This window comes from Theropithecus gelada, chromosome 14, assembly GCF_003255815.1.
Source record: "Theropithecus gelada isolate Dixy chromosome 14, Tgel_1.0, whole genome shotgun sequence".
NCBI classification, from domain to species: Eukaryota; Metazoa; Chordata; class Mammalia; order Primates; family Cercopithecidae; genus Theropithecus; species Theropithecus gelada.
Genome location: NC_037682.1, coordinates 32,667,623 through 32,682,306, shown reverse-complemented (window position 1 = coordinate 32,682,306; position 14,684 = coordinate 32,667,623). Strand labels below are relative to the sequence as shown.

The window sequence follows — 14,684 nt, the reverse complement described above, 5'->3', positions numbered from 1 at the left end:
CAAGGTAAGTTCCACTGAGGAGAAAAATATCCTTTTGTCATGGAAAGGCATATTTGTGGTTTTATAAAAGTTTTAAAAGTTTCTTATAAAGTTTCTCTTGAATAATTTTAAAACTCCTACCACAGATTCCACACTGTTTGTAATATTCCTTACTATAAATACTATAATTACTATTCCTAATATTTTTATAATTAATATTCCTCTATAAAGCCCTATACAGAGGCCAGTAGATGTAAACTCATGTTACTTTCTGTTCATTTCACCTATTTTTAATCATCTCTAAATCTATCTCTGCAAGGCATTTCTTCTCCAAGGCTAAACTTTCCATGTGTTCTTTATTCCTTCCTCTCCTATCTCCCTTCATCCTAATTCTAGAAATTTTCTTTCCTTCTGCCTCTCACACTACATCAGCATCTTCTCATCAGCCTACGAATATGCTCTATTCACATTCCCAATATTTTTCCTCTTTGACTCAGTTCCTCTGTCCCTCTCACCTTTTTTTTTTTTTTAAGAGGGAGTCTCGCTGTGTTGCCCAGGCTGGAGTGCAGTGGCGTGATCTTGGCTCATTGCAACCTCCGCCTCCTAGGTTCAAGCGATTCTTCTGCCTCAGCCTCCCGAGCAGCTGGGCTTACAGGCTTGCACCAACACGCCCAGCTAATTTTTGTGTTTTTAGTAGAGACAGAGTTTCACTATGTTAGCCAGGCCGGTCTGGAACTCCTGACCCTGTGATCTGCCCGCCTCAGCCTCCCAAAGTGCTGGGATTGCAGGCATGAGCCACCGAGCCTGGCCCTGTCTTTCTCATTCCTTAAAATAAAGTCTATACTTGCTACTTTCAAATTCTAACCTCCTATCACTCCTTAATAGCCTGACTTCTGCCCTCATTGTTCTACTGTTTTCTCAAGTATCACCTGAAAATTAGCAAAAGGATTTTTTCCAAGTCTCACACCATTTAACAGCTCTGTAACAGTTGACCATGTTGACTACTCTGTTCTTGAAACAGCTTCCTTTCTTGACTTCCATGCTAGTACTCTCTCTTTATCCTCCTACCTTTCTTACTGGCTCCCTCTCCCCTCCTGCCCCCAAACACACACATACACACACACACACACACACACACACACACACACACACACACCCCTCTCCTCTCTCTGTCTCTCTCTCTCTCACACACACACACACACACACACACACCACTCACAAAATGTTGGCTTTTCCCAAGGTTCTTTCTTCTTTTGTCTTGGCTCCTGGGATAAGAAACCCAAGGTTCTTTCTTCTTAAGCAGTCTTCCTTCAAGTGTTCCATTCTTTCCACAGGTTATCTTATTTCACCTATAACTTCAAATTTCACCTTTATGCTAATAAATCTTAAATCTATATCTCCTCCCCAACCTCTCTCCTAAGATTAGATTCACATCTCCAAATGGATAGTATGCACTTCAAGCTAGATGTCGTGAAAGCACCATAAATTCTACAGTTCTCAAATTAAACTAATTATTTTCATCCACCAAATCTGCTTCTCCTTTTACATTCCTTAAGCTAGTTAATGATATTATCATTCTATGAGTTATACTAACCTCAGAATCACATTTGATGTCTATTCCTCTCCCAGTACCCATTATATATAAAATGTCACTAACCATGCCAAGTCTACTTCCAAAATTCATCCTACCTCTATCCCTCTTCATTGTTCTATTGTCCTAATTCACACACTCATAGGTTCACGATTAGATTATTACAACATTCTTCTTATTGATTTCTTTCCATACAGCCATCCTCCATATTGTTGCAAGAATTATTTTTCTAAAACACAATCTGCCTGTGTCACTTATTTGTTTTAAACCCTTCAATGGCTTCCCATTACTTAAATTCTAATCTCCTAGTAAGGAACTCTTCAAAAGCTGATCTCAATCTATATTTCAATGTCACATTCCACACATCCCATTTTTAATTCAGAGCAGACTATTCATGGTCTTTGAAAATGGACTTTCATGGCTCCATGATTGTTCTATTCTTTCTTAAATGAAATGCCAACAGGATGGAATGGGAAGGGTGGAGATGGGTACCTTTTGCTTAAATCCCATTTCATGGGCCGGGCGCAGTGGCTCATGCCTGTAATCCTAGCACTTTGGTAGGCCAAGGCAAGTGGGTTGCCTGAGCTCAGGAGTTCGAGACCAGCTACCGGGCAACACAGTGAAACCCCACCTCTACTAAAATACAAAAAGTTAGCTAGGCGTGGTAGCATGCGCCTGTAGTCCCAGGTACTCGGGAGGCTGAGACAGGAGAACTGCTTGAACCCGGGAGGTGAAGCTTGCAGTGAGTCGAGATGGTGCCACTGCACTCCAGCCTGGGCGACAGAGTGAGACTCCATCTCCCCTACAATCCCCCCCAAAAAATCCTATTTCACTTTTCAAGGCCAAATTATAGTCATCTTTCCTCTAAAACTTTCTCAAGCCCAGCTAAAGAAAAATGATTTATTTTGTGCTTTCATAGTACTTTGTTAATAATACTAAAAAGTACCTTGCACTATTGTGATTAATTACATAGTTATCTATCCCTGCAGAGTGTAAGCTCTTTGATAATCCTTGTATTTTAGGCATCTTTGAAAACCCAGTGCCTAGAATAGTGCCTAACACATAGTACGTGCTCCATAAGTGTTGTGAATTGAGTTCTTTTTTTCCTTTTTTTTTTTTTTTTTTGAGACAGAGTCTCACTCTGTTGCCTAGGCTGGAGTGCAGTGGCACAATGTCGGCTCACTGCAACCTCTGCCTCCGGGGTTCAAGCAATTCTCTGCCTCAGCCTACCAAGTAGCTGGGATTACAGGCGCCCGCCACCACACCCGGCTAATTTCTGTATTTTTAGTAGGGACGGGGTTTCATTATCCTGCCCAGGCTTGTCTTGAACTCCTGACCTCAGGTGATCCACCTGCCTTGGCCTCCCAAAGTGGTGGAATTACAGGCATGAGCCACCAAGCCTGGCTGAATTGAATTCTTTTTGTGACCTCCCTTTCCCTAATTTCTGAACATTCTCACTTACTGTCTTTTTGTCTCTGTAACAACCATTGGTTATATATCTAGTCAAAATAAAAAGATACACATAACATTTTTATTTTTAATATTTCAATGAATTTTAAATATACTATCTAATAATATGGAAGTTTTATTAGCATAGTATTTTCTTTCACTGTTTATTTTTTTGAATGACCAAATATGAAACAGCAGTTTATATGATTCCAATTTATTTTTATCAGTATCTTTGTTTTTTTAACCTATCTTGATCCAATCTCAGTAGCCACACTACTACTGTCCTTCACTCAAGAATGGTGAAAAACTTACAGATAGAAATACAATTAAAAAGTAAATGTGATCTCTCGCTGAAGAAAACTCTTACAGAACCAAGGCAGCTTTTTCTTACTTATCTATATTCTGTTGAGTACAAAAGCACAATGGAAGCAAAATGATTGCAGAACTTAGAAATTCTAAGATGAAATCAACTTTATCCACATTTATAGATTGAGGCCTCACCAGTGAAACTGTTTATTTTTTCTTAATAGTTTTCTTTTTTTCTTGGGAGAGGAGCATGGTTGTAGTCTCAGAGAAAATGAACGTTTAATTTTCTTAGCTAAACTGATCTTTTTTTGTTTTGTTTTGTTTTGTTTTTTTGGTTTTTTTTGCATGTTTGGCATATTTAAGTTTATATTTCCTTTTCACTTAAATAGTTTTCCTTATTCTGATAGCACCATTTCCATGGGCTTTTAAACATTGGGGATGAAAAGAAGGTACAGGGATAAAATGTAGATTAACTGATGCTAAAATGAACATTATTATGCTTGTTGCTTAATGATAAACTGTACTAGTATACCAATTAAGGATTTTTTAGTATTCGGATACAATTAAATACAAAATTTTTCTTAGATTTAAGTAAAACTTATCAAAACCATCAGTGAAGACTTAATCTCTCCAAACTATAAATTAAGAAAACATGTTAGTTCCAAAAGAATCAAATCAAGAGTTACTTAGGTAATAATTTGAATCAAACAAAATAATCTATAGGAAATATTATCAAGCTGGTATTTAGATATCCATTACTATAATATATTGTATAGTATAATTAGCACAACAGTCTAAAACATAACCATACTTTTCCAAAATATAGCTTCATAAACTCATAGTGACTTTCTACTCTGTCATTTATTTAAAAAAAATTTTAAATGCAATGAAAATTGATATTAGCATGGAATAATCAGTTTTGGGGTCTACCAATATTTAAAGTGAAACTTTATATTTCATAACTTGAATTTACCTCATTTTACACTATTATCTACTTTGCTGAATTAAAATTTATTATAAAATAAACAAATGTGATTTAAGGAAATAGCCATGTTTAGAACATATAAACTCTTATGATATGTTGTTAATATGATAAAATGGTAATACTACAGAAATAAACTACTGCACACATGTTCTAAACATGGCTGTAATATAGCTCAACAAAACTGCTAAGAAAAGCAAAAGAGATCCGTTAATGATAGTATAATTATTTATTTTAATCATTTACTAAAATACTATGCAATGGTTTTATGAAAAAGTAAATTAATTTTTATTTGTCACATATGGGAGCTCAAATTATATATATATGTGCGTGTATATATACGCAAACATGTATTCCTGTGGTCTTCCATGCATAAAAGCATTACAGGGAATTTCATTAAGTTTAGCTTTTAAAAAGCATTCACCTTTTTGGAAATATGAGACCAAGAAAAAAATGTGTCTGATTTTAGTCCTCTAATATTTTTGCAATATTTTCTTAGCATTTATAGTTATTTTAAATGTCTAAAACTATTTAAAATATTTTACTATTTTACTATTTAATAAACGTACACGTCTTTTCCAAGTTCCTAGTGCTTTTTCATGCTCGTTTTGAAGATTAAGAAACTTTTCTTCATTTTCTTTTACCTTCTCCCTTTGCAGCTCATTATCTCTTTCAAGGGTCTGCAATAAAATTAATTATCCAAAAAATAATCAATACCACATTAATGAATTTTGATGTGTTTTATGTTGCTTGGACCTTTGCTTCTAACATGCTGAAAGTGCCATACAGATCAGTGATAATGTGCTATCTCAACAATAATTTTCATAAATTAATGGAAAGATGCTTATAGTTTAGCTAACAGAAAATAGGGGGAGGTTATGATAAAGAAATGGCTATAAAAGGGTATAAAAACATTGCCATTATTCAGTTTCACTGCATAAGTTTTAATGTGCTGAAAAAGTAATATAAAGTACAGCACTGAAAAGTATGAAATGTAGCACAATCCAGCCTAACTCTGCTAAAGAAATTTAACTACCATAGAACATTTTTCCACTATCTGTTTATTTTAGAAATTAACTGGCTAGAAAACTCTTAAATACAATTTTCATTTTAATTTCAAATTAATACTTTTTAAGCATAACTTAAATATTTACCATATTAACTTAATTACTTCATTGAACTAACATAACAGAATCACTACCACACTCTCCCTCCCACAAAATAAACTTATAGAGTAAAAATACTACCACGTGTTTTATAAGACTAGGTTTTTAAAGCTAGTAAATCAGTGTCATCAATATTATTAGGTTTTTCCAATGTCTGCTGATAATCCAAGTAAATTTCTATAAAAAGATAAACAGTGATAGAACTCCTACCTACATGCCTAATACATCTGGAATCTTTAAGTTGTTTACAGAGCTATGTACATTCAGGTGAAAAATGTCAAGCCACACAAAAGGATATATTTTTTTAAAAAAAGTAAAGTTATTCTCTCAGTTTTCCTCCCCAGAAGTAACCACTTTAGTAGTTTCTTTTATATCTTTCCAGAAATTGCCTATGTAACCATAAAAGTATGTAAAAATACATATATATTTTTAAATACAGATGAGACCATATCATACACTGTTCTGTCATCTGCTTTTCTTTTTAAAAAAAGTCTTGCTTACTTTCCGTATTACATATATAAATCCATCTCATATGAATTCCATATTATTCATAGTACTCTATTTAGAGAATTCTCAGTTACATCTAGAGTATCAATATGCAAAGATAAATTATGTAAAATTATGGCAACATATCTAATATGTTCTGATAATTCCATCATTAGGTGATTTTGTCACTGTATGAAGGTCATAGAGTGTACTTACACAAACCTAGATGGTATAGCCTACTATACACGTAGGCTATATGGTATAGCTTATTGCTCCTATGCTACGAACCTGTACAGCCTCTTTCTGCACTGAGTAGTGTAGGCAATTGTAACACAATAGTATTTTTATAACTAAGGCTATCTAAATATAGAAAAGGTACAGGAAAAATGAGGTATAAAAGATTAAAAATGGTACACATGTAACTATATAAGGTACTTACCATGAATGTTGCTCTGGGTGAGTCAGTGAGGGAATGGCCAGCGAATGTGAAGGCCTAGGACATTATTACTCACCAACACAGGGCCTAATAAACACTGTATACTTAGGCTACAATAATTTTTTTTTAATTTTTTCTTTCTTCAATAATAAATCAAGCTTAGTTGACTCGATAAACTTTTTTTTTAACTTTTTGACTCTTTTGAAATAACACTTAGCTTAAAACACACAGATCGTATAGCTGTACAAAAATATTTTCTTTCTTTATATTCTTATTCTATAAACTTTCTATTTTTTAATTTTTTTTTTTTTTTGAGATGGAGTCTTGCTCTGTTGCCCAGGCTGGAGTGCAATGGCACAATCTTGGCTCACTGCAAGCTCCACTTCCTGGGTTCACGCCATTCTCCTGCCTCAGCCTCCTGTGTAGTTCGGAATACAGGCGCCTGCCACCACGCCCGACTAATTTTTTATGTTTTTAGTAGAGACGGGGTTTCACTGTGTTAGCCATGATGGTCTCGATCTCCTGACCTTGTGATCCGCCCGCCTTGGCCTTCCAAAGTTCTGGGATTACAGGTGTGAGCCACCACTCCCAGCCTCTATTTTTAAATTTTTACATTTTTCCTTTTTAAACATTTTGGTCAAAAACTAAGACACATCATCACAGCAGTATTCACAATGGTAAATACTTAGAATCAACCTAAATGCTCATTAACAGTAGACTGTACCACATTTTCTTTCTCTACATCCATACACCATGGAATATGACACAACCATAAAAAGAATGAGATCATGTCCTTTGCAGCAACATGGATGGAGCTATTATCCTAAGAAAACTAACACAGGAACAGAAAACCAAATACCACATGTTCTCACTTATAAGTGGGAGCTAAACGTTGAGCACATATAGACACAAAGAAGAGAACAATGGACACTGCGGCCTACTTGAGGGTGGAAGGAGATCGAAAAACTACCAATCAGGTACTATACTTATTATCTGGGTGACGAAATAATCTGTACACCAAACCTATGTGACACTCAATTTACCTATGTAACAAACCTGCACATGTACCTCTGAACCTAAAATAAAAGTTAAAAATACATACATGTAACATAAAATTTACCAGTTTAACCATTTTTAGGTGTATAAGTCAGGGGCACTGAGTATATTCACAATGTCATGCAACTATCACCATTATCCATGTTCAGAACTTTCTCATCATCTCAAATAGAAATTCTGTATCCATTAAACAGGAGTTCCCATTTTCCCTCCCCAATTGTTCGTTTTAACAAATACATATGTCATGTAACTCCCAGAAGATATAGAGAGCAGTTTTATTACTCCCAAAAGTTCCCTTGGGCCACTTTGCAGCACCCCTATTCTTCACTGCCCATCAATAATCTGTTTTCTGTCTCTCTAATTGTGGCTTTTGTCAAATGTCCTATAAATGGAATCACGGAACAACACTGTATGTAGCCTTTTGAGTCTGGTTTCATTTACTTAGCAAAATGCATTTGAGATTCATCCATTTTGTTGTGTGAATTGGTAGTTGGTTCTCTTTTACCGCTGAGTAGTCTGTTGTATGGATGCACCATAGTTTGTTTATACATTCACCTCTGGGTTGAACATTTGTGCTGTTTCTAGTTTTTAATGAGTGTTAATAAAACCACTGTAAATATTATTTTTAAAAACTAACACACACACACATTAGCCTAGGCCTACACACAGAGTCAGGATTATCAATATTAACTGTCTTCCACCTCTACATATTTTCCCTCTGGAAAGTCTTCAGGGGCAGTAATACCCATAGAACTATCATCTCCTATCACAATTATCATAATACTCCCTTTTCTGGAATGCTTCCTGAAGGACCTTCCTGAGGCTGTTTCACAGTTAACTTTTGTTTTTGTTTTTTTGTTGTTTTTTGTTTTTTTTGGAGATGAAGTCGCTTGGCTGCCCAGGCTGGATTGCAATGGCGCGATCTCGGCTCACTGCAACCTCCATCTCCCAGGTTCAAACGATTCTCCTGCCTCAGCCCCCCTGAGTAGCTGGGATTACAGGTGCGTACCACCACACCGGCTAATTTTTGTATTTTTAGTAGAGATGGGGTTTCACTATGTTGGTCAGGCTGGTCTCAAATTCCAGACCTCGTGATCCGCCCACCTCGGCCTCCCAAAGTGCTGGGATTACTTAACAGGCATGAGCCACCGTGCCTGGCCAACTTTTTTTTTAACAAATAGAAGGAATAAACTAAAATAATGATAAGAAGTATAGTATAGTAAATACATAAACCAGTAACATAGTCATTATTATCAAGTATTATGTATTATATATAATTGTATGTACTACACTTTTATATGACTGACAGTGCAGCAGGTTTGTTTATACCAGCATTACCAACAAACATGTGGGTAATGTGTTGTGCTATGACAATATGATGAATATGATGTTAGCAGATAAGAATTTTTATCTCCATTATAATCTTGTGGGGCCACCATCTTATATGCGGTCTGTCATTGACCAAAACATTCTCATGTGGTGCATAACTATAAAACAGAGTAGTTGCTAAACATTTATAGTGTGTATAATAGATGCTTAGTACTTTAACATTCTAACAAGTTTTTTTATTGATAACATACTGTATTTTAGAAGATAAATAGAACTTTAGAGAAGACATGGGAGAATAAACCACAGTCTCTATCCTAGTAATAATAAATGACCAAGAACATCATGCTCTTAAAACAGTGCACTAGCAATGTCAATCATTTCTTGTCTGCACCCAATAACTCCATATAAAGGAAACTGCCTACTTCAGGTATTCTCTTGATTTCAGTTTTTTGGAGACATCCATCCTTCCATTACAATTTTGACCTACTTCTCTCTGTCAGCTGTACAAATCAGGTTATCTCTGAGGATGCCCTTTTTCAGTTCTGTCATGAGTCTCCTGTTTCCCAGATCCCATAGTTTCCTTTCTTGGTTTACTCCCTTGTCTTGGTAGAGCATTCTATTACTTCTTGATAAAGGAGGCATAGGGTGGTAAATGTTTTGAGACCCTATATGTCTGAAGATGTCTTGATTCTACCAATACTTGGCAATTTGTTTGGCTAAATACGGTACAACTCTGCTTTGGAAATCAATTTTTTCCCAACATCTGAAGGCATGGTTCAATTGTCTTCTACTTTCCATTGTTGCCACTGAGAAGTCTGAAACCTTATGTTACCATTCTCATTCTTAATCCCTGTATATGACCTACTTTCTTGTACAGTTTTAGAATATTTTCTTTATGTGTTGTACAAAATTTCATAATGATATGCATTGGTATTGAGCAAGACAAACTTACATCTGTCAGGCCTAGATAACTTTTTTGTATTAATTCTTTGGTCATTTCCTTTCCCTCTATTTTCTCTCTTCTCTCTCTGACACTCACCAGACATCTTGAACTGACTCCCCAGTTTCCTTTCCCGTTTTCCATCTTTTTGTCTTTTGGGTCTACTTTTTAGAAGACAATATTATCCTCCAACCTTTCCTTTGCACTTTTTATGTCTGCTAATATATTTATCTGAAGGGGTCTCTTTTATTCTCTAAAAGTTTCTTTATAAACTCAAAATTCTTATTTTGTAGATTAACATGTTCCCTTTAACTAAATATACTTTCTTAGTTTCTACAAGGTTTTTTCATTATCCTATTTGTTTTGTCAGTTTTTCATATTGGAGGCTGTATTAGGTTGTTCTTGCATTGCTAAAGAAATACTTGAGACTGGGTAATTTAGAAGAAAAGAAGTTTAATTGGCCCATGGTTCTGCAGGCTGTACAGGAAGCACAGCACTGGCATCTGCTTCTGGCGAGGCCTAAGGAAGCTTTTACTTGTGGTGCAAGGTGAAGTGGGAGCTTGCATATCACATGGTGAAAGCAGGAGCAAGAGCGAGGCAGGCAGGTGCCACACACTTTTAAACAACCAGATCTCGTGAAAATGAGATCATTCACTATCCTCATTCACTATCCTGAGGACAGCATCAAGCCATGAGGAATACGCCTCCATGACCCACACACCTCCCACCAGGCCCCACCTCCAACATTGGGGATTACATCTCAACATGAGATTTGGGTGGATAAATATCTAAGCCATATCAGAGGCTTTCTCCAAATGTCCAGTAATCCTTAACTACTTATTCATATTTTAAAATGAGGTATTAAAATACCAGCTGAAAGTTTTGTCAAATGGTAGGTTTCACTGTGGATGGATCTGGCTGAGCTATTTCACTGGGAAAGCTTAACTGTATCAGTTAGTCTTTTCTTTTGGGCAGATTAGTTTCCCCTGAAAGGAATCTTCCATTTTTCTGCTGGGGAATTAGGCTAGCTGTCCTCTAAATGAGGATACTGGGCTGGAAGGTCTCACCATTCAGAATTCAGACTTTCCAAACTCTTGTCAATATCATACTCTTAGTAGTAAACTGATAAACTAGCTCTCAAAAAATAAAAAATAAAAAAGCCTGATTTGAAGCATTTGCCATTTTTCATTCATGTTAAATATTCACATCATAGTTAATTTCAAACTACCATTGGTTTAACAACTAGTTCACAAAATTCCTTAATATCTAACAACCAGCTCCCACTGGCAAAAGCTGGCTCCAGCAAACCACTAGATCCCCTTCCCCCGAAACCTCAGCTGTCCCTCAGATTCTACAACAGAAACCTCCAATCTTCTGCAAAGTAGGAGAGGAGCAGTGTCTACTTGTGCAGGGTGGGAAAGAGAATATGGAGTTGCAATGGTTTCTTACATAGATCTAGTTTCTGGCTTCAGTTGTGATACTTGCAAATCCTGACCATTTCTGCATCTTTGATTTCGTTTCTACTTCTCTTGTGCTAAGTAAATTACCATTGTCCATCTGGTTCCCACTTTTTAGTACTATTACTGTTTCCTCCCCATTTCCTTGTCCTTGTGGATATATTAGTGTCACTTTATTGCAGTTTCAAAAATACGTCATGTGGGGTTAAACATGTTTAACTAAAAGTCCTGACCAGGCAATATCTAAACTCGGAAAGACTATGAGTTTATTCATGTTCATCTTTCATTCATTAAGAAAATTTAGTTTAAAATTTAAAATTTAATGAGCTCCTATGATGTGCCAGACACTGTTTTAGCCTTTTATGCTACATCAGTGGAAATGTTGCTGTCCTTATGGAGTATATATATGTGTGTGTGTGTATATATGTGTGTGTGTGTGTGTGTGTATGTGTATATATATATATATATATATATATATTTTTTTTTTTTTTTTTTTTTGAGACAGAGCTTCACTCTTGTTGCCCAGGCTGGAGTGCAATGGTGCAATCTCAGCTCACTGCAACCTCCGCCTCCCGGGTTCAAGCAATTCTCCTGCCTCAGGCTCCTGAGTAGCTGGGATTACCGGCATATGCCACGATGCCCATCTAATTTTGTATTTTTAAGTAGAGACGTTGTTTCACAATGTTGATCAGACTGGTCTCAAATTCCCGACTTCAGGTGATCCACCCACCTCGGCCTCCCAAAGTGCTGAGATTACAGGTGTGAGCCACTGCGCTGGGCCATGGAGTTTATATTCTATCAGGATTGTTTCCTGGCCTTTTGGCTATATTCCTATATTCTATTAGGAAATTATTTGGAATATTTTGCATCTGGATAACAGAGAGAGCTGATCTAGTAATTTTGTTAGATCAGCTATATTAAGACCACAACTCCTAACTTGCCCCTTCATGAGCTCTAAGTCCAGTACTTATGTACCGTTGAATTCTACAGAGTCTAGGGTAGTCATAAATATACAGTTATGTGTTTCTCTGAGTTAATGGCGACTGTCAATATAATTCCAGGATCTTTTGACTATGACTACCAATAACTTAGATAATCCAAATGCCTCTCTTTTGAAAACCATCTCTGAAAAAAATGGATATTGTGAAAAATTCAAAGTGAAACCATTTGCTAATGCTTTAATCTTCCAAAAACTAACTAAATGATCCTAGTTAATACTATGAAAAAATACTATGGAAAAAAATAAGTAAATTATTCTTGTTAATACTATGACTATAGGAACATAACTATGTGTATAACTGGACTAATCTGTAACTAAATCACAATAGAAAATATTTCCTATCATGAGAATTTAGCTTTCTGTGCTCTAAATTTTACTACTAGAAAAGTAAGACAGATGACAGCATGATTGCAGAGCACTGAAAAACAGTTGGCCATTATCAAGAGTAATGATCCCTTTTAGTACAGGTGGAATGAGAATGCTCCTCAAGAAAACACTTGAGATATTTATGCAGCATAATCCTCAGCAACAGTTCAACATTAATATTTTGTTACGCTATATTTCAGTGGTTCTCAGATATCAGTCTGCCGACAATATCGATGACAAAATATTCACTAGTCCAAGGCAAAAAATGTCAATATAAGGTCATCAAATGTCTTTTCTTATAAAGGACTATCCTTTATTCTGAGATTATATCCTTAATATATGTTTGATGTTAAAATGTTCTCTTTCATAAAATGATAGTAATGATAGATTGTATTGTTTGCATTCTTAATATCTTTACTTATCAAAATAAAAAGCTGACAATTCTATCCTGTTTTTGACAATACTTTAAAATTTTAGTTTACAAAATCTAGCTTCTCTATGTACTATCAAGGTTCAGGTAATACTTGTGGCAGTTAAAGAGAAAGGCATTTGAGGGAAATAGAGAGAGGCATTTGATTATCTAATGATTGGTAGTCACAGTCAAAAGATCCTGGAATTATATTTATAGTCACCATTAACTCAGAGAAACACATAACTATATATAGGCTCTGTAGAATTCAGCAGTATGAAGAGGCAAGTTACGAGTTATGATCTTAGTATAACTAATCTAACAAAATTGCTAGATAAGCTCTCATAGATCTAGGAAAAATATCTTAACAGTATGTTGTAGAAATAGTGCTGGATTAGAATCACTACAGATTTAATCCTAACTTTATCACTAATTTTGAGGCTTTGAACCAGACTGCCTACATTTTCTGGGTCTCTCTTTTCATTAAACAAAATGGTTGGATTAGATGATCGTTAATATTTTGTTTGGCCTAAAAATCTATGTTTCAACTCATTTATTTGGATTAGAAGATGCTCTTGGTAACAGCTATTCATAAAGAACCTAGTTAAATTATATCATATGTTGCTTGGGAGAAGGTTCAACACATTAGAGAAATAGTTCCAGTTATCTAACTACAGAGTGGGCAGGGGAGATGGGAGGTGAGTACTTGCTAACAGCTGGACTTTCAGATAAACTTTTTTTGCTAGTCTTATATTGGAATAGGTGAACGGATTAAAAGAAGGGAGAGGTCTGATGATAGGATACCACCCCTCCCTCCCTCTTCTATAGTATTTGGGACACATAAGAGAAATAAGGAAGGCAAAACTTTCGTTACATGATAAGCCATAGAACATCAATGGTGAGGAGATATTAATAAATTTTGCATTGCTGAGGTTCAATTTGGTTCCATTCAATGATAGACTCTGCATAATTTGTTGGGCCTGGTACAAAATGAAAACCACAGGGAAAGAAGTGCTACTAAAGGTACTAAAATATAAAATTTTTTCCCTTCTTTGCAGCCCCTCTCTCTCTTTCAATTTGTCATGGTGCTTTTTATTTTCTATTTAATATCATGATCCCCTAGGCTTGGGGATACTCACCAGGCAAATGCAGACCCTCATAACATGCCTAAGGGCCTCATCACACAACTCAGCATGACTGAGAGCCAACAGCTACCAGGTTCCCTGTCCTGCCAGCGGCTAGACCCATCTACTATGTCCTGGACATGGGTGGGGAAGTGAATTCTTCCCTTCCCATGGGCCCTTCACTCCAACCCATGGCAAATGGGTGACTCTCAAGAGATTGCAACTGCCAGGAGGTATGCACTCAGTACCTGGACTGGGGATACATCCTCCCTGCACACTCCCACCAAGTCACCTGCCTAACATTTTAAGGCACTGCCAACCTGCAACAAAGACAACTGTTGTTATGCCTTACCCCAAAATACTGTGGGGTATAGGCACCCCACCTAGGCCCCCCCCGACCTGCACCTACACCCTAACCAAAGAGTGAAGGTCAACAGTAAAACACAGACCTTTCCCCGCAAATATGACCCAATCAAACTACACCAGTGGCAGGACAGGAACCAGGAGTAGGAGACAAAGCAGGATGTAGGTCCCCAGAGGGTGGAAGAGCCAGCAGCCAAGAACCAGTACTGAGAAGTAATGGAGACAATACCTGAGCTGAAGATCTA

The 14,684-nt window shown here is 36.3% G+C and overlaps 1 protein-coding gene across 2 annotated transcripts in view; it reads right to left on the bottom strand.

Moving 5' to 3' along the window:
• CCDC73 (coiled-coil domain containing 73) overlaps positions 1–14,684 on the bottom strand; it is a 167,713-nt gene that overhangs the window by 32,149 nt on the left and 120,880 nt on the right. For both annotated transcript variants that reach the window (XM_025355520.1, XM_025355521.1), the window contains exon 13: positions 4,877–4,987. In XM_025355520.1, the coding sequence (XP_025211305.1) occupies positions 4,877–4,987 (111 nt within the window). The remainder of the gene's footprint in view (positions 1–4,876; positions 4,988–14,684) is intronic.